General features: G+C 44.2%; 1 protein-coding gene across 11 annotated transcripts in view; it reads left to right on the forward strand.

The window, feature by feature from the left end:
* Positions 1–22,833, forward strand: part of ZNF423 (zinc finger protein 423) — a 281,397-nt gene that overhangs the window by 117,834 nt on the left and 140,730 nt on the right. For 9 of the 11 annotated variants that reach the window (XM_064386378.1, XM_064386379.1, XM_064386380.1 and 6 more), the window contains 2 exons: positions 4,903–5,103; positions 8,980–9,060. In XM_064386378.1, the coding sequence (XP_064242448.1) occupies positions 4,903–5,103; positions 8,980–9,060 (282 nt within the window). Of the gene's footprint in view, positions 1–4,665; positions 4,798–4,902; positions 5,104–8,979; positions 9,061–22,833 lie in introns of those variants that run through there. The other 2 variants (XM_064386387.1, XM_064386384.1) reach the window with 2 other exon arrangements.

The following is a 22,833-nucleotide window of genomic DNA, read 5'->3' on the forward strand; positions in this document are numbered from 1 at the left end:
AAAATAAAGAAAAGCCCCAGAAAATTTACTGGCACAAAGATAGAAAGGCTTGCCTACCCTGTAATGTGTTGACAGAATAAAAAATTCAAACTGTCTATAATTGATTCCACAGATGAAAAAATAAGCTGAGGTTGATTTCCTTTCAATTTTTCTGGCCCATGTGTTGCAAGGTGTTACCCATTTCCAAGTGTTTCACTGGAAATTGTAGGTAGACATCAGCATCTCTCCAGTCTGGCTCTGGCCTTGCTCTGCCTTCAGTCCTGCCCCACTAACCAAAGCCCCAGAGCAGTTTGCTGTGGCTCTCGTGGCTGGGCTGTCCCTGTGGTCCTGGGCTGAGGCTGTGCCACACTGAGCTCCAGGCACAGTCCTGGTGGTAGGGCTGTCAGTCCCAGGCTGACTGAAGCAAGGGAAATCTGCTCTTGAGCTGAACATGGTACATGTAATCTGTTTTCAAATATTTGGCTTTAGGAGCACGTTGTTCCTGTAACAGAGCTGTTTTGAGCACAGCTCAGAAGGCATTTCTACTGACTGCAACTTTCAAACTGGGCCTTCGGGAATTCACTTTTTCAGCTTTGCCAAGTTTGCCACATTCCTTGGACCACCAGGTCAGGCAGGAACACTCCCAGTTCTTGCTATGTCTCCTCTGAAATAGTAACTTTCTAGAGCATAAACTGGCTTGTATAGAAAAACCAAGGGTCATTAACAACATTAACTTTAGTGGCAATTAGAATAACATATTCCTGACTGTTGGCCAGATTATTTAGGTCATAGGGTAAAATATTCTTCTTGTGTAAAGCCCTGCAGACCTTTCACTGTGCTACAGGGGAAAAAGGGGGAGGGGGGACAAAAAAAAAAAAAAGAAAAAGAAAAGAAAAACAAAAAAGCCCCCCTACCCTGTTTCCTGACATTTTGGGTAGTGAGGTATACTTCTAAGACTGACCTCTCAAATTGTATCTCCTCTTACTCATAAAAGATTGTTAGAACCATTGTTAGATATGGCAGGGTCACTTAAAAATTACTCATAACACCGAAGTGTTACCCTGTCTTTGGAACTGATCAGTGATCATTTATCCTGATCATTTATCCTCGTGCTGCCTGCAGTTCCCTTCTGCTGGCATTTGCCCACAGCCTTGTGCTGAGCACACCACACCAGTGTGAGCTGGGTGCCTGTGGTGCTGTGATGTCCTTGCAGTGGTCTTTGGTGCATAAATTCCTCCAGGTTGGTAACTGTGGTTATTGTGAATTTTTTAAGCTATCTAGATAGAAACTACTTACTGTTGAATTAAGCTGACTAAAATCCAAGGCTTAAAAATGGAATCTTCTAAATAAATTAGCTGTGGCACTAAATGTACCTATCTGTGCTTGGTGCCACAAGGCAGCCACTGGTTTTTGGTGACTGCAAAAGGTCCTGTTGGCTCTGGCAACCAAGAAGCCCCTTTGCTTGGTGGTGCACAGACGTGTCCCCTCAGAGCCAGGCCAAGCTCCAAAGCCTGCTTGTGGTGCCAGCAGCACCTTGGCCTCCTGTGGTGACCCAAGCCCCTCTGGCAGTGTGCTTGCACCCACAGGCAAGGTGCTCCTGCAGCTGTTGCCGGCAGGAAAATTGCAGGTTAAATTTGTGAACTGCTACAGCAGAGCTCTGCAGAAACGAGTTCCCGAGGAATGCTCGTGGCCTGCTGTCCTCATCAGGGAAACTGAGCTCATTGCGGGAGCAGCTGGGCTGCGTTTGAAGCTTTTCCTTGCTGGCTGGACCACCCATTCCCATCACTGCCCTGGCTGTTGTGCTCCCCTGGGCAAGGAGCGAGTGTCTCCCCAGGGCCGCCCGCACCCCACACACCCTGCTGGCAGCCTGTGGTCAGAAGAGTAGAGACAAAGGTCAAAAACCCAAGAAACACCACAGATTTTTCTCAGCAGAGTTTGGTAATAGCAAGGCAAGCACAGAGTGTGCAGCTCTCAGCAGAGGAATCTGAAGACCATTTTGTTTGAAGGACAGTAACACCAAGGTGTGGCAGACGTGTACAATTCCTTCAACTTGCCAAAACCAGAAAAAAATCCCATTGTAAAGCAGTGTTGCATTTGCTAAATAATTTCTGCAAGCTTCACTCTTGTGCTATTTGACATACAGCTCTGTCAAGCAACGACGCCTTTGAGAAGTTGCCTAGAGGATCAGATTTCCCATTCAACAGGGAATTAAAAAATGTTTCTGGAATTTTGCTTTGCAGTGGGGAATCTATTTTCTTATCTCACATTGTACAATTTACTTTTCCTAAAGCAGTGTGCTAAATTATTTGTTATTGTTGGACTCGGTCGAGCAGCTTTATCCCTGGTGTAGTCACGAAGTATTGGAGTAAAACCAAGGATGAATTTGTCACAGTGTACTCACCAGATCAGCTGGTCTTTAGGTTAACTCTCAAAAGACAGCAGTTCTGCTAAAAATATTAGTGAAGGTCCCTTAAAGCTCCCCAAAGTTGCCTAAAACCTTTCTTCTTCAGGTTGTGGCAAAGTTGGTTCAGAAGTGCTTCCCCGAGGCCTTTGTCAGCAGGCAGCATGGATGCAGGTGCCAATTCTTTAGGTTACATTTATATGCTTGGAATCTTTTTATAGGTTTCTGTCATAAAACTGGAGAGTTGACATTCTGATTTATTAGCTATCAAGTCTGCAGGACGTAGGCTTTAAAAAGATTGAATGAGCTAAAATGTTTGTGATTGCAGTCTGGAATGAGACCCTGTATAAAGGTGTGCCAAGTAAATATGACAAAATATAAGTGATAATTTGAATATATACATTAAATGATGTGTGAAATAAAGCAAAGCTAGCATAGGTCTAAAAGTGACTTACTATTTGGTGAAGTGGTAATATAAGAGAACCAGAATTGTGGGGTCTTTTTCATTACAAGACATTTTTATTTAAGGAAGACTCTATAAAGCATGAGGTTCAGCTAGTGGCATTTTATTGAATAAACATAGTATAGATGATGACTTACAATATAGAGTGCTTAGTGAGTGATACTTTTTATAACTAAATCCTTAAATTCATTACTGCTGTGCTAGTAGCATATCTGATTTGGTAAGATGAATACTATATCTCGCCCTTAATGGAAATTTTTGTAGTAGAAAGGTATGTATAATTTAGCAGTAAAAGAATCTGAAAATGTGCAGATCAGTTAACTGCTAGGAGGGAGGCTGTGACACACCAACGCAGGCTCTGATTTTTAATATTTCCATTGCAATTGGAAGGGTACGTCATGTTACGAGTGCTCCATGGCAAGCTGCAGAGTGTTTTACACCAGCTGATTTATGTTACCATGCGCAGAGCAGAAGACGGTATGAAATGTGCTCTGGCTGGATAGTGGTAGCAGAGCTCTAGCCGTGTGTGTCTGAATTGCAGTGCTTGTGGTAACCAGTTTTCGTCTTTAATAAATTTTATTTTCGGCTTGGCTTCATGTTCTCAGCATTGGTTGTCCTTAATCTTTTTGGCACTGATCTGATTTTATAAACAATTCACCTCTCTGTTTGCTGGTCCTTCCTTAATGGCTTAAAACCCAAATGCTCCCAAACCAACAAGGTGGCATCTCCCTCCTATGTGGCTGAGAGCAGTTCCTGGGCTTTTGGGGTCAGCCAGTGTGCAAGGATCTCTTCTGCTGGCAGTCTGTGGCTCTGTTTCACTTTCTGAATGACTTCCCAAGTGTTCCCATCACACTGACAGGGTGTATTAAGAGCATGAGTTCTTGTGGAGGCAAGTGAAATAGGGCAGGTGTAGCTCCTGGGGCTGTACCACCTCTGTTGGGAGCCTGTGTGCAGAAGAGGCAGAGGCAGCTCTGTTTCAGCTGGTCACCAAAGCCTGGCCACCGTGGCTAGTGTGCCTCATGGATGCTTTCCCTGCTGAGAGGGCAGCAGGGACTTAGAAGGGAATTTTCAGCTCTGTGGCCTCTCCAGAGAGCCCAAGCAAGGGCTGTCTGCAGTGCTGCATGAACTGGCCTCAGGCACATCTGGGTGTCCACTATGGCTAAGGGGGTGTCCTGGAGGCAGGAGGATGTGGCTGCAAGCTTATCCCTCACAAAGGCCACTGTGGGTGTCCTGGGGGGAGTGAGCAGCTGTCCTGCCACCACTCCCACCCCCACTATGGCCAGTGGAGAGCCAGCTGCCCCCTGTGTGGAGCTGCCACCTGCACAGCCCTGTGGTGCTCAGCCCCCAACACTGGGGAGTTTCTGGAGCTGTCAGAGAGCTCAATCTCCCTGAGCACAAATGCAGACAAAAACTTGGGGGGGTTGGCAAAGATGTATGTGCTAGCCCACACTCTGGCCACAGACCAAGATAAAAAATATTGGAGAGACCTGAAGGTCAGATGCACTGTATCTGCTCTCAGCTAGGTCAGCACAATGTCAGGCTCATCTGCCCAACCAAGTGCCTCTCATTAGTTCAGCAAGACCTCTCATGTCCTGGGGTATGTGTGTGCTTTGGGATATTCAGCTAGAGCATCTTTTTTGCTTGTTGTTACTAATATTGGGGCTTGGGGGCGGTGGGAAGAGGAGAGCACTGAGAATTAAAATTCAGCACATGCCTTTTCTTTGCGGGCTGTAATTAATCTTGCCAATTTTTAAAGCTTTGAGAATCTGGTTAAGTGATAAAACACTAACAACTTTATATGACAGAGTTAGAGGCTCCCGCTATACACCCACCAGAGAAGATTAGGAGAGAGTGTTTGCAGGATTCGCACTAAGCAGCAGAGAATACAGTTGAGAATTGTTGCACCACATGATATGAAAACCACATTAATATAATGAAAGGTGTCGGGAATAATGTGAGAGCGGCTGTAATTAAATGTATCTTAATAAGCGCAACATCCTTCTTAAAGCTCTTATTTTTCAGACCTTTCAAACTTAGAGGATGTTCTTGCTGTTGGCAGGTGGCCTGGGAGGAGAGCTGGAGAGCGAAGCGAAGGACAGCCGGGCCCTGGAAGAGAGGAACAGTGTGACGAGCCAGGAAGAGAGAAATGAGGAAGATGAAGACATGGAGGATGAGTCAATTTACACCTGCGATAACTGTCAGCAGGACTTCGATTCACTGGCAGACCTGACTGAACACAGGGCACACAACTGTCCTGGAGGTAATGTTAAACTAGCTTTACAGTTCTGACAGGTGGTTAGCTGGGTAATTGGACATAGCAACAGCTTGAGGCCTCAAGTGAGATTAAAGAATTAATAATGTAATTTTACAGTTAATGTAATTTTATTGTGGTGCCTTGGGTAGCCTTTGTTCACTCCTTTAATAAAATTAAAATAAAAGCAACAGCTTTCCAATTGGAATATGTCAGTAATTACGTTAGACAAAAATGTTGTGGGGTTTTTTAATGCTGGAAGTTTCAGGCAGGTATTTTTCCCTCTCTCTCCAAATGTAGGAAGATTAAAAAAGTTAAATGACTGAAGTGTGCAAAACTCCCAGGAAAAAAGGCCTCTGAACCCCTAAAAGAACATGATGATTCCTGAGATTAAAATTCATAGTGCGAGTTCTGTAATCCCACCCTAAAAATACAGCATTCTCCCTAGGTTATTATTACATTGCCTTTTGAATTTTATGGAAGTGAGGATGGCATCAGCCTACGCTGATCTTGATTTTACTCTCTGTAAAGTAAGAACAAGCTCAGAGCACTGGTGTGAACAATTGCAACATACCTTGCTTTTCCAGGGCTGCCTCTGCATGGCCGGCGGTAGCAGCAGGTACTCAGCTGAGCACGCTAAGCCGATTTACAGGGGTAGGGAAAAGCTTTGCAGATTTTACCAAAGATAAAATAAAATCTTAGGAGGGGGAGCACAGAATATGTTCATATGTATTTAAATCAGGGATTCTTATCTTTCACCTTCCCAGAGTTGAATACTCTGCCATCACGTCTTCCTCCACACTCATCTAAGTTATTTTTAGGCAGTTGCTGTTATGGCAGACGGGTAGGTCAAGGCTGGCAGAAGGCAGAAGGGTTAGTTTCTCCTCTGGTGCAGCAGTATCCCATCATCTTTCCCCTTAGTGCATATTCCTCCTGGCCACTTAATTTGTTTTGTAATTAGTCTATGTTTCCTGCTCTCCTTTTTGGGCATAAGTAAAATGATGATCAGCCAAGAAAAAAATACAGGGGATAGAATACAGCAAAGGAGGAGTGTCAGGTGGAGGCTTTGGCTTGGTCTGACTCCCACCCCAAGAGCACCCTCCCTTGTCTCACTCTGGCTTGCAGAGGGGAGGACTCCCTGCTCTTGTTCCCATCTGCTTGGTGGGAGGAAGGACAGAGGGATGTTGGGGTTTTGCTATGCTTGCAGTTGGATAGGGATTGCAGTCCTAAGCCTGCCCCCAGGGCTCCTTGCTCTGCACTCTGATTTAAGCCCTACACAGGCTGCAAACTTGAAAGTGCGTAAAATCAAAAGGCCACTTCTTGCAGGGTAATTTCCCAGCCAGCTGACAGCCACAGCGATGGCCTGAGACTTCTGCACATGGCACTCTGCTGCAGGAGAGTAAGCAAGAACATGTAACTTTCTATTCAGAAAGTTTTCCCAACTGGAAGGCAAAGTGCACAGCCCGTGTGGACACTGGTCCTTTCCAAGAAGAAGTGCCCTGGGTGGCCACTGCTCCATCACTGCCTGCTCTCCTCAGTTGTGCTGGGACAGCTGCTTTGGTGCTGGGCTGAGCCCCACAAAAGGAGGCTCTTCTTAGCCCAGATGTCTGCTTGGGTCTGGTTCCTGTGCGGTCCCCAAACAGCTGTAATGGCACAATGGCAGAGGGCAGTGGCCACTGCTGATAGGGACTCCAGAGCACGAGTGTAAGGTTATGACAGGTGACAGCAGTGCTATGAAAAGGAACAATTCTTTTCCAGAGGCAAATCTGCATTAAAACATAGCAACCTAGAGATGCTATTAATGTAAATTCAGTCAGTGTTTTCACACCTCAGGTTGTTTTTTTTTTAATCCTCAGTGTAGTATTCTCTTAGTGAGACTAAGAAAAATTCTATTTTTAGGGATACATCAAAATAATTTTTCAGTATTCTCATTGCTATTCTTGATTGCAGGTAGCATAATTTTGTCTTATTTTACTGTCTTCACGTGTATGGATTATTTACAAAGACATTTTGTCCAAAAAAGGCACCATATAACTCTCTGCATATATGTGAAATTAGTGGTAATTGTCTCCATGTGAGGATAATCCTTGTTTCAGAACTAGAGTGTCTGTTTTCTATTTAGTTTAATCTAGTGTCCTGAAGTGATTTAAAGTAAATAGGAAGATTGCACTCCTATATTTTGGGCTATATTTTGGAATGAGAATGTTTCCACAAAGACAATGTGAAATATTGCTTGATATTCACATACCATACCTTGAGGAAAAAACAACCCTTTCAGATACACCAGTTTGATACATGGTCTGATAATCATGAGGATTTTTGAGGAAAACATGCAAAATGTGTGTCTTTGTTCAGTTCATCTAAAAAGACTTGCACCACCTGGGTGAAAACCTAAGACCTCATTAGAAAGTGTGTTGTATTGAAAGATTTACCCTACAAAAAGAGCTACTTGCCTGTGTCCTTAGTTACCCTGCACTCCTTTTCCCTGTGATACCTGCCTGACACACCTGAGGGTGTAATGCAGTGCCTGACCTCTTGGCAAGCTAGATTTTCATGTCTTAATCTGAAGCAGGGCTTTCAGTCATGTCTACATGGCTCCAGATCAATACAGGTAATATTTGTAGTGATAATATCACCAGGCTGATAATATAACATAACTAATGACTTCCTTTGGGATACTGAAGTTAGGAAGGTATTGTAGCTCAGGAGTGTTGCAGGATTACAAGAGATCACTCCAAAGAACAGGATAAACCATCTATTTCACTGGAATCCCTTAGAAATTCATTACAGCGTGCTGAAGTTATAATACAGTTTGAACACAGCTGCTTTGACATGTAAGGAAGTAACAAACAGCCATTCCCCTCCTTGCTTTTTCATGTATTTCAGACTTGTTTCTTTGAGGACAAAACACTGATGAAATCTAGACATCTCTGGTAGCATAGGTGCATGGCATTCCTTTTGATGTCAGTGTAGTAGAGATGTTCTCCTTCTGACAGAACTAGGTGCCTTTTATACCTTTTGCTCATGACTGGTGTCTGTGATTGCAGGTTGTAGGTTCCCAGTGTCTATGGGGATCTGAAAGGGGCCTAAATGGGGCAGCTTGTACCAAAAGAACATCACATTTCCTTACTGGTTTATATTTTCTTTTGTTTCCCAGCTTGCCCCCACAAACAAGCACTCCTGCAGCAGTCCTGGAAACAGTGCCTTAAACTGTTTCCTTAAACAGCAGCATCTTGAAAAATACTCTGAGAACAAATAAAAACACCTAGTGTATGCACTGGATGTGTTAAGCTTTTAAAATGACTTTAAAACTCACTGGTATCCCATATCCCCTAAATTAGAGAGGGCTAAGTAATTGCCATTGGCATCACGTGCAGCCTTTTTTATATGTTTCTGCATGCTGCTGTTACGGTGTAGGTGTAGCATGATGCTATCTTACAGCATTAGTAACAAGAGTAAAGAACTACATGTGGATTTACAACTTACTGTGTCCTACAACAAGCACCAGAGGCTCCCTACATCAAGAAACTATTTTGTGATAGATCACTGTCTGGTGGCTGGTGCCAGGTGGTTTGTTGTCTGACAAAAAGTGGCTAAAAAGTCACAAGCTTTGTTATTTGGCTTGCGTGTTTAATCCTGCATTAATCTGGGTTTAGCTCCAGTATTTTATTGTGGGTTTTTTTTTTTTTTTTTTTTTTTTTTCTTCCTCCGCCCCTTCCCTTCAATGGGTCAGAATAGTCTCAGGTGAAGTTTTTTCTTCAGATTCTCAAGTGAATGTAGAGGTTTTAAAGCAAATTAGCACATCAGTGAAGCGGACAGAAGTAGTTTTTGGCTGGGTCTCTGAGCATTTCATGAGGTCCTCTTCTGTTGTTGATAACTTTACAGGTTGTCTGTTTCAAACAGCAGCAGAGCTATATATGGATATTGCCAGCTTGGAAGCAGCTGATTTTTCTAAACTACTGTACGGTAGGAACTAGTTTATAATTAAAGTCTTGCAGTTGCTCCTTTTAAATGCCCTATAACTTGTAGGCTTACATTTGAAACGAGGTACTGTAACTGTTTCATGCTAGTGTATAATTTTGCATTTTCTTTTATTTCACCTGCTACAAGAATGATAATTGCCATGCAACCCCATTTGCGGGATGCTTATCCAGAAACACATATACAGCAGCTTGTCAACAAGTGACAATGTCTCATGAATGTTTTTGTCAGGTGGCATTTTTTACTTCCCACTGACAAAGAGAGATGTCTTATATACATTTCCAAAATTAGCCTTTCCCAAAATTGTCATCTTTGTTTGCACCTGATTGGCAAATTAGTAATTTTTCTCTATTTTTGCTGCTGCTTTTGTTACATCTTTAAATTAATGAATTACTGATTGTCCTCTACAAAAGAAACTGAAATACAGTTGTGAAAAAGCAGTGTGGAAACTTAATTATACACCTAGTTTATACAGCTGTGTGTCTAATGACCTACTGGCCCTAATTACTGTGTTGTGGTTCAGTCTGAGTGCTCTTGTCCTTGCCAGAATTCTGCTCCTTTCTCTTAACCTGACTAGTGTTTCAAGCTTAAAAAAATAACAAGTTTCCTTTTTTTGTTCTTTTCTGCGTTGTTGTGCTGAAATGCAGTTTCCCCTCTTTCCAGAGGTCATAGCAGTGTTTTAAAATTGGCACCAGAAAAGCTCAATAATATCACAAACTGTAAAAACATGGATTTTCCCTGGAGTCCTCAATTCTTGCTGTCCAGATCTGAAAATGGGCACTGGGGCAGTGTTTTTATTGTCAATCACTTGGAGGGCTTGAAGTGCAGGCTCCTGTCCTTAGTTTGTCACAATGTCCCCTCTGCAGGTGCAGGGACAGCACAGGGCTCCCCAGGGCTCGTCAGCTACCTTGGCCACAGTGCCCAGGTGCTGCACATCTCCCTGCAGTCAGTATTTGTGCCCTCCGTGCTGAGAGCTCTGAAACCCCACATTGTTGCAGGGGTACACATGGCTGGGTGGTCTGGGGTCTGGCTCCCCTGGCTGCTGTCACCCCGCAGGTGATGTTTGAGTTTTCCTGGAGGTTCCCAGCCAGCCTGAAAAGAGGCTTTTTCAAGGACTTCTGCTTGCACGTGCCAGAAAATCAGTGTGCTGATAAGGAGCTGTGCTGACTGGCTTGCTGTGCAGGTGCTCAGTGAAATACGTATTTATCGTGCAGAACATAAAGCACATTCCCACATGTGAGTGGGGTGCTGAAGACAAACAGAAGCTGCAAATCTCATGTCGAACAGGGCCTGCAGCAGCCCTGGCCATGCCGAGGTTTGGCAGCGCATCCCGTGCTGAGGCACCGGCGCTGGCTCTGCCCCCGCACGTGGCCGGTGTGCTTCAGTGTAGAGTGTGGTGTGCTGCGTGTGTCTGACAAGGTGGTGCCAGGCGTTGTGCTCCCTAACAGCGCTGCCCACCCGTCAGATCGGAGGCTCATCCACAGGCAAAGGTAGGTGAGAGCCCGGGCGTGTGACCCTGTGCTCAGCCCCCTGGCACGGCGAGGCGTCAGTGGGGCCGTGCCTCAGCACTTCCTTCTCCGTCTCTCCTGGATTTTGCAGGCATGCAGTGCCTGTAAGGATTTCTGGTGGGGGGACATGCGAATTCAAACAATGCCTGCTCGCCATAAACACCCAGCTGGGGGTTTGCTGTGCGGCCTCACGGAGGGTGTCCCAGAGCGGGAGCCCACGGCAGATCCGCGCGGGAGCCGGCGCTGGGCTGGGCCGTGTGCTCGCTGATAAGAGTGTGCCAGTGCGCCGGGCGCCATCCCTGCAAATCGCCACGGCCACCTTTGTGCCGGCCCCCTGGGGATGGAGGCGAGGGAGCAGCACCAGGCACTGCGCGTGCAGATAGGAGCGCTGCCAGCGCGGCTGCGGCCGGCTTGGTTGCATGTTACCAAAACCCCTGGCAGGAGGGAGGTAATGAGCTCTCCCCACCCCTTTCTCAGCCCCCACATAGCCAGCAGTCACTGATGGACTGTCTGTGCATTCTGAGGCTGCACAAAATTTCTTAGCGGTGATGATGATGTCTTTCCTCAAGCAGCATATGTTTTTCACACAGGAAGACCATTTTCTTTGTCATTTTTAAACATATGGCCCAGTGAGGAGCTGAGGATGACAAGTTAGCCTGCTTGTATTGGCAAGGGACTGTTTCATTCTTACTACTTTAATTGAGTTCTTTTATCTGCTTTTATCTAGTTCAAAAAGTAGTCTGCACAAAAGTAAGCACAGGTATGCATGGAAGTGGATAAAAGAGAAAGTGGGTCCATGTTTCAAATGAGGCCTCTTAAAGGAAGTGTGTCCTTTGGAGATCTTGAACAGGTTGCCCCTGGCTGGCTGAGAAGCCGGGCTCTTCTCCTTTGCTGCATCAACAACAGAGAGATGCACACAGACTGAAGCACCCCAAATGCTGTGAAACAAGAGCTGTGCTGGGTGCTGGCCATGTGTGGGGCTCCCGTGTGCAGCAGGAGCTGCATTTGGGAGCTGGAGCCTGTCCAGATCCCCCTGCACCAGCTCAGGCCTCACGCAGCAATTCTGGGGTACTGCAGGTGCTGGAGCTCCACCTCCCCTTCTCCTGCTTCAGATTTCTGTTTGCAAGGGTAATCCATTGCCATAGTACAGCAGAGGGAGGAGTGTGGGGGTCTGCATTGGGCAGATTTGTTTCTCAACATACAGAAATCTAGAAAAATAATGAATGGGTTTTATAAAAAAAGAAAAAGAGGAGGGAGGGGTTTCAGTGGAAAGAGTTCCTTCCCAGGCTGAAGCCTGGTGAGAGTTACAAGAGCAGCTGTGCCTACAGGTAGGAGGATTCCTGTTTGCCATAAGAAGGTCCCAGCATTCAGAGGGTTGTAGACAAAACCCAGTATATGAAACTCAATTCAGAACTGCAGTGAGGATAGCCTGGAGACTACAACAGATATGTGCTTGTTACAAAGTGGCCTTTAATAAAGCCTTAGAGAGCTGAATGGAGGATGTGCTGGGGTTGTCCTGTCTCAGATGGACAAGAGCGAGGATTATTTCTGGCTAGGATACTGCTCAAGGGCTTGCATGGCTTTCCTGTGGGTTGTTGAGGAACAAAACTGATGGCCATATCAACAGCCATTGAGATCTTCAGACTGCATGTGTAAGCAGTGAAAAAGAGATGCACAGAGAGTTTGGGGTTTTTTCCTGATTTCTTCCCCTATCCCACCACAGACAATTGGGTAAGTACTCTTCATGTAAGGATGGCTATACTGAGCCAGCCTGGTGGTCCCATTGTGCTGTTTCCCCAGAATGTTTTCCTAGCTGTCAACAAACTTATCTAAGCACTTTGTGGTGCTTTTTATTTAAATTATTCAGACAATCTTCTTCCATGAATTTCCATTTTGAAGTGCAGTTAGCTTTTCCTGTGATGGGGATCCAGAGTTCATCTACACATTGGGGAAAAGCATCACCTTTTGTTCACTTCACTTTTGTCACCTGCTTTCATTTGATACTCTCTGGTTCTTCTGGTGAAGGAGGCAGTGAGCAGTTGCCCCTTTCCCACCTTCTCCATCCCCTCATGCCTGAGCAGGCTTCTTTTGCTGCTCCCTCCTGTCTCTAAGCCTCTGTTTGCAATCCTCTCGTTGATACCTTGTGTACCTTGGCCTGGAGTAAGAGGGATGTGAGGCATGGCTGGTGGGAGAGTGATGGGGTCAGCTATCTCCTCCATCACTTGTGCCAGAGATGTGGTCACGTTGGTGTGTCTGTCCTTGCTCCCAGGCAGGAGGCAAGGGATACGACTTGTCCTAGTGTGAAGACCTGGCAGACAGAAAGATGGTGTCTGGCCATGTAGGGGAAAAACAATTAAGACTTCAATGTTTATTAAGAAAAAAGCAACCAGCAGTGCATTTCAAGCACTCATCACACAGCATAATTTTGCTGTTGGAAGTAGTGGGATTAAACAAGTCTTTCTAATGTTGATTTCTTTGAATTTGCGGCATATAATTAAAACAAAATCAATTAAAAACGAAGGAAGTGTGTGTACAAACATTGTCAAGAATTCCTATCTTTCATTTTTTAAAAACAAGCTCTAGAAAAAAATCCCCACAGAAGTTCTGTAGTGCATATTTGAATGCTTTTGTTGTAGCCTCATTAAACTTGGCTTGTCTGCAGATACAGCTGGCATGTTATTAACTGTGCTCCAGGCTTGGGGAAGCCAGAAAGCAGCCTCCACCCCCTGGTGCCGGCTGGCTTTAGGGAAACGTGCCAGCATGGGTTGGTCCTCCTCAGCTGGCTGGCTTTGGGAGCGCCTGCTGGAGCATCTCCGTGTGGCCCCTGGGTGCGGGAGCGCGGGCTGGGCCTGCCTGGAGAGCGCCAGGGCGGCGCGGGCTCCCGGGGCCGGCGGCAGCGCGCCCTGGCTCGGGGGAGCAGCAGGGACCCCCCAGGTACGTGTCCTCCTGGGACAGCCTCCCCTGGGGGCCGTGTGGTCCGTGGGCGTCTCACGCCTTTCTTTGCAGTAGGCTGGCAAGAAGCAAAGCAGGGATCATCTGCCAAGCGGTTCCTCTGTTCTCAACAAACTGCGTGTTGGACTGAGCCGCTCAAATAAACTGAATAAGGGAAATATTTTCTCTGCACCTGCTGGAGAGGCTGTTGCTCTCCAAGCTGGGCTTGCACATCAGAGGACCTCCATCAGAGGTCCAAGCAGCTTCTGACTTTCTTCAAAGCTTTGGCAGGAAGTGTGTACATTTTGAATGCTGTTTCATGTAAGTAATTTTAATAGGTGGTTTTAATAGTAGGGTAAATGTTATAATTTCATATTCCATTTAAAACTGTTGAAAATATACTCAGTAGAAATTTAAGTAAATTACATGTATTAAATATAGGTAATGTTATTCAAACATCTTGCTTATTACAAGCAGTTTTCATTGTCTTAGCTAATGAAAAATCGATTTGGCATTTTCAAGGCACTTGGTCAGTTCACGCTAAATACTTTGTAGGGCATTCAAGCACTTTGTAATCTTTAAACATTCTCCAACCCCTTCCTGGCAATTGTTCTCCTTCCTAAAAATTGTTATTTTTATCATCATGAAATTAAAAAGTTGTCATTCTAATTTGGCTTAAGTTTTGACTGCTACTGGATTTCTTCCTTCCTCCCTTCCATCTCCTGCCTTATGCTGGTAAAAGGTTTGTGTTGTCTTTGGGAGCTGACATTGCTGACAATTAAAGGGATTGATTTTTAGTCTGTGCAGCTCCCAGATCTGGTGCTCTATGGAGCTGCACAAGCTTTATGTCAACATGAGGGGAACAAGAGGTCAGTGTTTGGGAGAGAACTCAAGACCTTCTCCATTAATACCTTGAGTAATTTTGGATGAAAATTACTGTGGCTATACCGATTTGCCTAATGACATGCATGAAATTGGTGGAACAGCCAAGGTCTTTAATCCAGGTGGGTTTTGTTGCTGGTGACATCAGTAATGGTGGGAGTAAACTTCCTCTTGAAGGCATTATTTTTTTGGCGTGTGGGTCCATCTCTTCCTTAGGCTTCCTTGAAAATCATTCTCAGCCATAATGATGAAAGACTTTTTGGCTCCTCTTTTGTTGCTACTCAATTACTGTTACACTTGCTGAGGAGGACATAAAGAAAGACTGAAGAAACCCATTGCTTTTCTCTTCTCCAGGGAATCTGTTACATTAAACATTTGAATAGATTTTTGAACATAATTCCCAGTCACTTCCTCTACAGTGAACTCAGTTCACTCATGCAGACTTTGTACTTAATGATATCTCTTAAAATAAATGAGATTTGATATAATTTATACTAAATGGTCATTTTAGAAATCTACATCTACTAATTATTCATTAGAAAATTTGGAAAGACAGAAGTAGAGTAAATTTCCTTTATGAACTCGCAGTCTACAGAAATATAAATACACACACCTGTGTTTATTTTCTTCCAGCAAAACTGTATAGAGGTAATTTACTGGACTTCAAGAGTAGTGTAAGCAGGTTTGAAGTACATTGTTCAATCTTCATCAATGAACCATAGCAACCAACCAAGCTCAAACCAGCCAAAAATCCAACATGCACCTAGGACAGTTATTTATGGTAGTACTTAGCTTGTGGTCTGTCTCTGCACCATTTGGGATTGTGCTTTTGTGTGTTCTGGCTATGTGTTTGGGGTGGCTGCTCTCTGCCCTTTCCCCTCCCTGTTGCCCGTGCATATGTCCCTGTGGTCCCTCCTTGAAGGCTTTTTCCTGGCCTGCTCCTTTCTGGATGTCCCATTTTGCATTTTGTCCCCAGTGGTCTTCTCTCTGGGGCTGTGCTGGCATTGGCCCTTTCCCAGCCCCACACAAAACAGAGTCATTCACAGTTTGTGCATTTAAGTGACACCTTGTTGTGTTACTGGTTTCTCCTTGACTCTCAGGTGCAGTTCATTTCTTGTCCATTGTCCAGAGCTGGCTCTTCCTTGGAGCTCTGTGCATGGGCAGAGCCTTCCTTGAACCATCCTGTGGGGGACTGGCAGATCTCGAGGTGCTGGGAGAAATCACACTGCTCCGTGTGCTGCTTTGGGTGCAGACCCAGCCAGATTCAGGTGAACTAAAGACATGTGCTAGTCAAATCTTTGTTCACAAACCAGTGAAAATTATTTAATTTGCATTCAGACCACATCCAGATCCAACCTGGATAGCAGCTTGATGTCACCTTACAGCCCTTCACAGCTCCTTCCTCTCTTACAGACACTTGTCATGGTTTGTTTTACAAGAGCTGTTTCATGGAGGAACTGTATTCCAAGGAGTTTTGATGGTATTGAGTGTAACTGGGTTTGACTTGGACCAGGCCCTCTGGTACATATAAATAAAGCAGATAGTTTTCCTTGCTCTTTCTGGAGGATAGACTGTTATCTTTAGGAAGCAGTCATGATGCTGTTGCACTCGTCTCACAAAATAAGACAAATTCAACCCAACATTTAAAACAAAAGGAAATGAAACTGAGTAGAATTTTCGTATCTCATAGCATAAATGAGAGATACTGAGTTTTTTGTCTGCCAAAAAACTGGAAATGGGAAGGAAGATGCTTTCTCTCAATAACTAGGTATGCATACACGTATCTGTGATGTACACAATGCCTCATTTTAGGTTAATCAGTTCAGTTTTGAAGACATGACTAGCTAAAATTGACTATTGAAAATAAAATCATTACTTTGGGGAGAATCTCTCTGAATTAGAAGAGAAATGAGAAAAGCCAATTCCTGACAGGAAGTTGGGGGGAGAGGGATTTTGTAAGTGGCACTGGAGTTGGAAAAAGTGCAATCAGAGTTAGCAAAACTCCCTGTTTTTCCAGAGGCTGCCACAGTAATTGGCTGTGCATGTCTGGATTGCCGAGTGACAGGCAGGAGGCTCAGCTCTCAGAGAGCTTGGCCTCTCTGAGCAGAGAGGAGAGGAAAGGAAGGGAGGATGGGGAGAAAAAACAATTTGTGAACTTGCCCCTTTTGAGATAGCAACTGCTCTTCTCCTGTGCCCAGGATCATCACAAACAGCCAGCAGCTGCATCCCACTCTGCTTTTGCTGTCAGCGAATGTCACTGCAGAAATCTCCGTAGTTTGAAGGAGCCACTGTTTGTACACAGGGAGTAGAGGAAACTCATAGAAATTTTGTGGTGTGTGGGCTGCTCTGGATTTTACTGTGAGGATGGAAGATCCTCACAAATGTTTTAAATTAGACTATCCTTGATAAGTCTGGTGGTGTGGACCCCAACCAAAATTTCAGGAGAAAAAAAAGTTGCTCTGTTAAAGCAGACATGAAAAACAATGAAGGGCTTAACTTTTGTCCTGAGGGTGATAAAACAGCACCACACAGCTGAAAATCAATCTGACCTTCACCCACGTGATGCTGTTGTCTCAGTCTGTCTTTCATTTCCTTTGGTTGAGTGAAGGCCACGGCATTCAGTAGGGAGAAAAGCCAGAGGGAGGTGTGGAGAATCCTGTTTTCTCTGGAAGGGCTTCGGTGCTTGCATAAGTTCCCTCTATAAAGTGAGTTGCTGTAAAACTTTGAATTATTTCATTAAATTAATTTTTAAAAATTATTCTTCTCTTAAAAGGCAGCAATCACATTAAGGTAAAAAAATGCAATGTAAAAAAAGTGTTTGTAATATAAAACATTCTGTTTTAATTAAACCTAGAATTAGTTGGTGTTTTGAAATGAAGGCTTTGTGCAGCAACAGAAAAACCTGCACATTCATTTAAAACACAGAAATTTGTACCCAAAGGGGAGAAAAAAGGCAATTATTTTTTCCTGAGATATTTGAACATTGTGTTGTGAGGTTTGCACAAAAAAAGAAAAGGTATCCAGATACCAAGATATTTACATAAATAAATCAACAATTAGGGCTTGTGTATAAGCAATATTATTGATTTTCAAAACAGAGGTACAATTTATATTTGTGAATTACTCATTTTACACAACATCTTGCAGAAGTGATTCCCACCTCATTTTCCTCAAGATAGAGAAGGAACTGAATAAATGGGTAAAATCTGTGCAGAATTTAATTCTACTAAATAACGGAACCAAGCAAAGGGGAAACTAAATGCATAAGCACATCTTGATGTTCTTTTTGATATCTCGAAAGCAATTAAAAGTGCAATTCATGGCTGTTCATCCAATCCCCTGCTTCTTCCATCCTTGTTGAATTTAAACACAACCAGAACCAAGAAGTTCCCAGCTATTTCTCTTGGAAAGCAATAAGTTTTCCACATTGGTTTTACAAAACTAAGATTACTGTAAATTCTGCCTACCCTGAACTGCAGTTTTTCTGATTCATCTCATTACACATGGATAATGTCCTTTCATGTCAGTCATAAACTACTGTTACTTTATATTTTTGTGCCATATATTCCCTAGCTACTGTAGCACAGAGAGAGAGGAAGAGCTACCTGTTATTTTCTTTGTTCAATAATTGTTGCCTGTTTTAGGAAGGTCTATAAGAAAAGTCTCTTGTTAAAAAGATAATGGCAGAGATTGGATGTGGCTGCAGAGATGAATCTCTGCTTCATAAAGGCTAAGAATTCAACAATTTGTTCATTAATCTATTTGGAATTATGGATATTAATTTGTGACTGTAGCATTTTATTTAAGTGTGGCTTGTCTGATGTACCGACCATGGCAGATGCTTTTACTTGGTATTAAAAACCCCAAAATGGTAAACAGAAAAGATGTTGGGACCTTTCCCTGGCAAGCTCTGCTACTCAGGTCTCCATGCGATATGCCAAAATGCTATTTGCATAAATATAGAATTTAATAAGTTATCATTCTGATTAACGTCATTAACTGCTTAACTACTGTAGAAATTGGCTTCCAAAGTTGCTTGTTGGTAGCTGTTGCTCTCCACGTCATTCCATTTGCTGTCTCACTGGGGATAATGGTATGCAAGGGAAAGCAAGAAGGTCAAGGATCTTTTTGTTTAGTCGCTTTGCACATTAAAAGTTCTATTATGTGTTTGTATTGCATGTGGTTTCCAGTCGGTTGGCTACAATGCTTTCAAGATCCATTGATGATGAGTTTGTGAGGCTAAATATATCTTGTGGATTATGACTACCAAGCTATCACTTTGTGCAGCAGTCAGGGCCAATATTTAACAAGTGTTTTTCAGAATGAGGAATTTTGAAATCGAGTCAAATGATCTTACAAAAGGGGTTAACAGAAATGCCAATGCAGAAGATGCCAGCAAATTCGAGGCCTGTGCTAGCTGTGGGGGTGTTCGGGGCCCTGCTCTGCTGTTTGTGGGGGAAGTGGTTCTTAGGTTGGGGTTTTTACGGGTTTTCTGGGTGTGGGGGAGGGCTGTGGTATGGTTGTGAGTGACACAGCAGCCACAAAGCTGAATGGGTTGAAAAAGAAGTGGTGTCCACTCCAGCCATCCCTTCCTCTCCCCGGCAAGGCGTAGGTGCTGCGTGCTGTGGTGGGGGCTGTGCTGCCCCGCCGTGTGTCCCCGCAGGACTGGAGCCTCCTCTGACTGTCCCCTGTCCCCTTGTCCCCCGCGGCTGGCAGGGCAGGCGGGCTCCGCTGAGACCTCGCTGCTGCTCCTTGCCCGACATTTGAGGGAATGCAAAACCAGACTGCAGGATGCAGCCACGTCTGAAGGGCTGGCACAGCCGCCTTGCTTGTTTTCACTCTCTAGCTAGTAGACTGACCTTTTAAAAAAACAGTTTCAGCTGCTGTGAAACACTGACAATAGCTTTAATAGATTTGATTTTAGAATAAAATAGCTCTGGTTCCATTTCGATAATGTAAACTAGCAGCCACGAGCATGCTTTTGCTGATTGTTTCAGGCTGTGTACAAACTCAGGCAGACGTCACAGCCTCCTTGCCAGGGGTTAGTGCAAGATGCTCACTTTCTTTAAAAATCAAAGCAGAGATTTTATTTTTTTTAAGCAATTTGTGTTCTGACTGACTTCTGAGTACCTTCACACCTGTCAAGTGAATCCAGTGTGCTTGTTCCCAAGGGCAACCTGACATCTGGGAAATTCTGCCTCAGCCCCAACTGGTCCCCTTTGAAGCACCTTTGGTATTTTGAATTGAAATTGTGTTACACCATCACACATCATCCTTTGCATTATTCTGTTCTGCTCCAGTATACCCCTGCTTTTATAAATTTCAGTTTAAGTCTCACTCTTGGGCTGTTTCAGGAGTGTTGCAGTTATCTGTAAGCTGTCTTGCTTTTTGCTGTGGGGCTGGTAAGCTCAGAAACATCTGCAGGCAGGCTCAGTCCAGCTTGCTATTCTTCAGAGAATATTTACAAAGTTTCATAAGGCTTGGACCCATACCCACACCCATCCTAGATGCAGCGTCTACAGATTTATCCCCAGAGCCTCTTACAAGCATTGCTTGTATTACTATCTAGAGCTATCCCACTGCAGAAATCCTCAGGAGAGAGAAGTGGACAAGAGTACTTAGAAACATCTGTTAAAAATTCAGACAAACACTCCACTGTCACTAGAAGCAGTTGGGACGGGACAAATGAAATTTACCATGTGGTGCTGCAGCAAAAAAGGGACTTTTTTTTGTTCCTTCACTTTTCCTTAAAAATGGATAGTTTGGTCAGTAGATACAGAAAAATGCCTCTGCAGAGCACACTTGGGGTGTATAGCTGCTTGTAACCAATGTCACAAACTGACTCCAGAGCCAAGCCTTGCAGTCTTGTGGGACTGCTGTTTCCCGAGTGCTCACATTTGATTCATCACACGCTTTCTACGTGTTTCAAGAAACCCTGCATTAATTGTGCAGACCTAGAAAGTGGTGACATTGGGAAATAAATTGACTTCAACATGACTTTTCCATTGCTTAGGCAAAAAGGAAGAAAAAGTTGCTGCAACAAATCTAATGGATGAATTCTCTAACTGGTTGCTCTTTTGTGTGTAGCTGCATTCTGGATTCAGCGAGTACTTGATAAATATTGTCATTTGTCCTTGATGATGTGTCATGAAGTTACAGGCAATTTGGCAGAGAAAATAAGTTTTCTTGAGTATGAGGCCAGACTTGTGATGATGTGTTTCTCCACTGAAGTCCAGCTCAGCCCTCCACCCGACCCCATTCCCCACAGAGCACTCTCATCCCCCCTTCCCATCCTGTGCTTACCAGCAGGACAAGAAGCAGGAGGAACGGTGCTGTCTGGCGGGGTGACACACGTGTGCTGATTGCCTGGGACAGGCCTAAGAGCAGGGATAAGCGCTGACTCTGCTCTTAGCCTTTCTCTCAGCAGACACATGAACTGGAGTCTCTGCCCTACCCAATCAAAGGCAGGTTTACTGATCCTAGAGAAACTCAATTTCTATCCGAGAAACTCAATTTCTCATAGCCCTGTATCCTCAGTATGGTGTGATTCAAAGTTAATAGGAAGGGACAAACAGTTAAGACATATGACAGGCAATATGATGACATAAACCTTGTTTTCTTAGGATGCCAGGCTGAAAAAATGAACACAAAGCTCCTGAGAATAACTGAGTCACTTCAGATTGAGTCTTGATGGACAATGTTGGCTTTGTTATCACTCTGCAGGTAGCGAGGGGAAAGGGGATAGGGTTAGGGAGAATTTCCAGAAAAATAGGGGAGTTGTTATTAGAAGGGTAAAGCTTCCACTGCCACGCATCCCCTGTAGTGGACCCTGCATTACCCTGGTCCCTCCTCCTTTTAGGAGCCTTTTGAGGAAAAGTCTTCTGTGACAGGAACATCTCTCAGGTCTTTTAATCTGTGAGCTGCCAGGTGAAAGAATGGGGCTAGGGAACAAAAGACGCTCAGATACTGCAGACAAGCTTTTGTAGGATCTGCCACGTCAGCTGTCTCTTATAAGGTCTGCTGTATTTTCTGTTGATGGTGCTTTTCCCCCGAGGATTTTCCCACACCTGGGAGTGCCTGCCATAAGCCGCACTGATATTTTCCTCAATGCCTTTCATTTCTGTGTACAGATGGAGCTGGGATATCACACACTGTCCTTGTCCTTATTTTGTTCTGCTCCTTGGCAGTCACAGCTTTCCTGGCTGGAAGCTTTCATCCCACCTCCCTCTCAGCCCTTTTCAGGAGGGGCTTTGCAATTATTTATAAGCTAGCTTGTCCTGTTTTCTGACATTTTCAGTCTAGTCTGTGGAAGAGTAAAGCTAAGTATGTGTTCCCTGGTTTTACAGGGAGCAGAAAACTTGAAGTAAATGTTGGTGGTCTGAGATAGCAAGATATTCTTTGTTTTTTAGAATGTAGGGGACCCTCCATTTAAAGCAAAGGTCTTCTGGGTGGAAAATATTCCAGTGGCCTGTAACTACCTTGCCTTTAAAGTGTTTGGAGATTCTGGAGTGGCAGGCAGCTCACTTGCATGCTTTTCAAGGGAAGGCTGGCTGTCCTGCTTATCTTGTATTCCTACTCCCCATCCCCAAGTGGGTTTTCTCTCTCCTTCCTCTTGTCACGTGTCAGAATAAGACATCCTGTGATTTACCTCATTCACCTTCCACTTGTGTGCTGAGGCTTGAGATTTTCCACAATACAAGAGGCAAAACGATAACGATTTGGGCCTCAGCACTGCTGGAGGCATCTTCAGATTTTTTGTCTGAGACAAATTTCTATTCAGGCTGAAGAGAGCAGCATTTTCTTGCTATGCTGCTGCAAATAGATGGGAGGAGTGACTAACTTTTCTTCTGGAAGTAGTAAAGTGGACTGGCTTGTCTGCTGCCCAGTGCTACAGATGTACTTGTACAGTGTATATGTACTTACTAAGTCACCCCCTCCTCCAGCACATTGCTGTTTTGGTTGCCTACATGCATATGTGAGAGAGAATTATAGGTCTCCCAGCTACCTTCTCTTCCAAAGATAATTAAAATACAGAGTCTCTTCTAAAGAGAAATCTATACCCTCTCCAACCTTATAAATACAGAAATTGAATTTTTTTGTTTTGCTTTCAAACCAACCTTAGATAAAAACTGATGGTTGCAGCTGAATCTCACTTTGAGTTTTTCATTACAACTGTTCAAAGCAAACTACAGGGTGGAGGATCTCCTGTGAGCCAAAACTAACCTCCGTGTTCTTGCCAGTGAATCTGTATTGCCAAATTTCACACAGCCGTGTTCTCTAGCACCTCCTTTGAACACGAGTGTGGTTCTGGAGGCCGTTTTGAAGCTTCCACTTGAAACACTCTCTGTGAGCTAGTGGAGCATTTTTCTGGCACTTAAGGTTCTGTATCTGGTAGCTGTCTGTGCTATAGAGGGCAATGAGTCATGGCTTGCTAAAG

This window comes from Passer domesticus, chromosome 12, assembly GCF_036417665.1.
Source record: "Passer domesticus isolate bPasDom1 chromosome 12, bPasDom1.hap1, whole genome shotgun sequence".
In the NCBI taxonomy this organism is placed as follows: Eukaryota; Metazoa; Chordata; class Aves; order Passeriformes; family Passeridae; genus Passer; species Passer domesticus.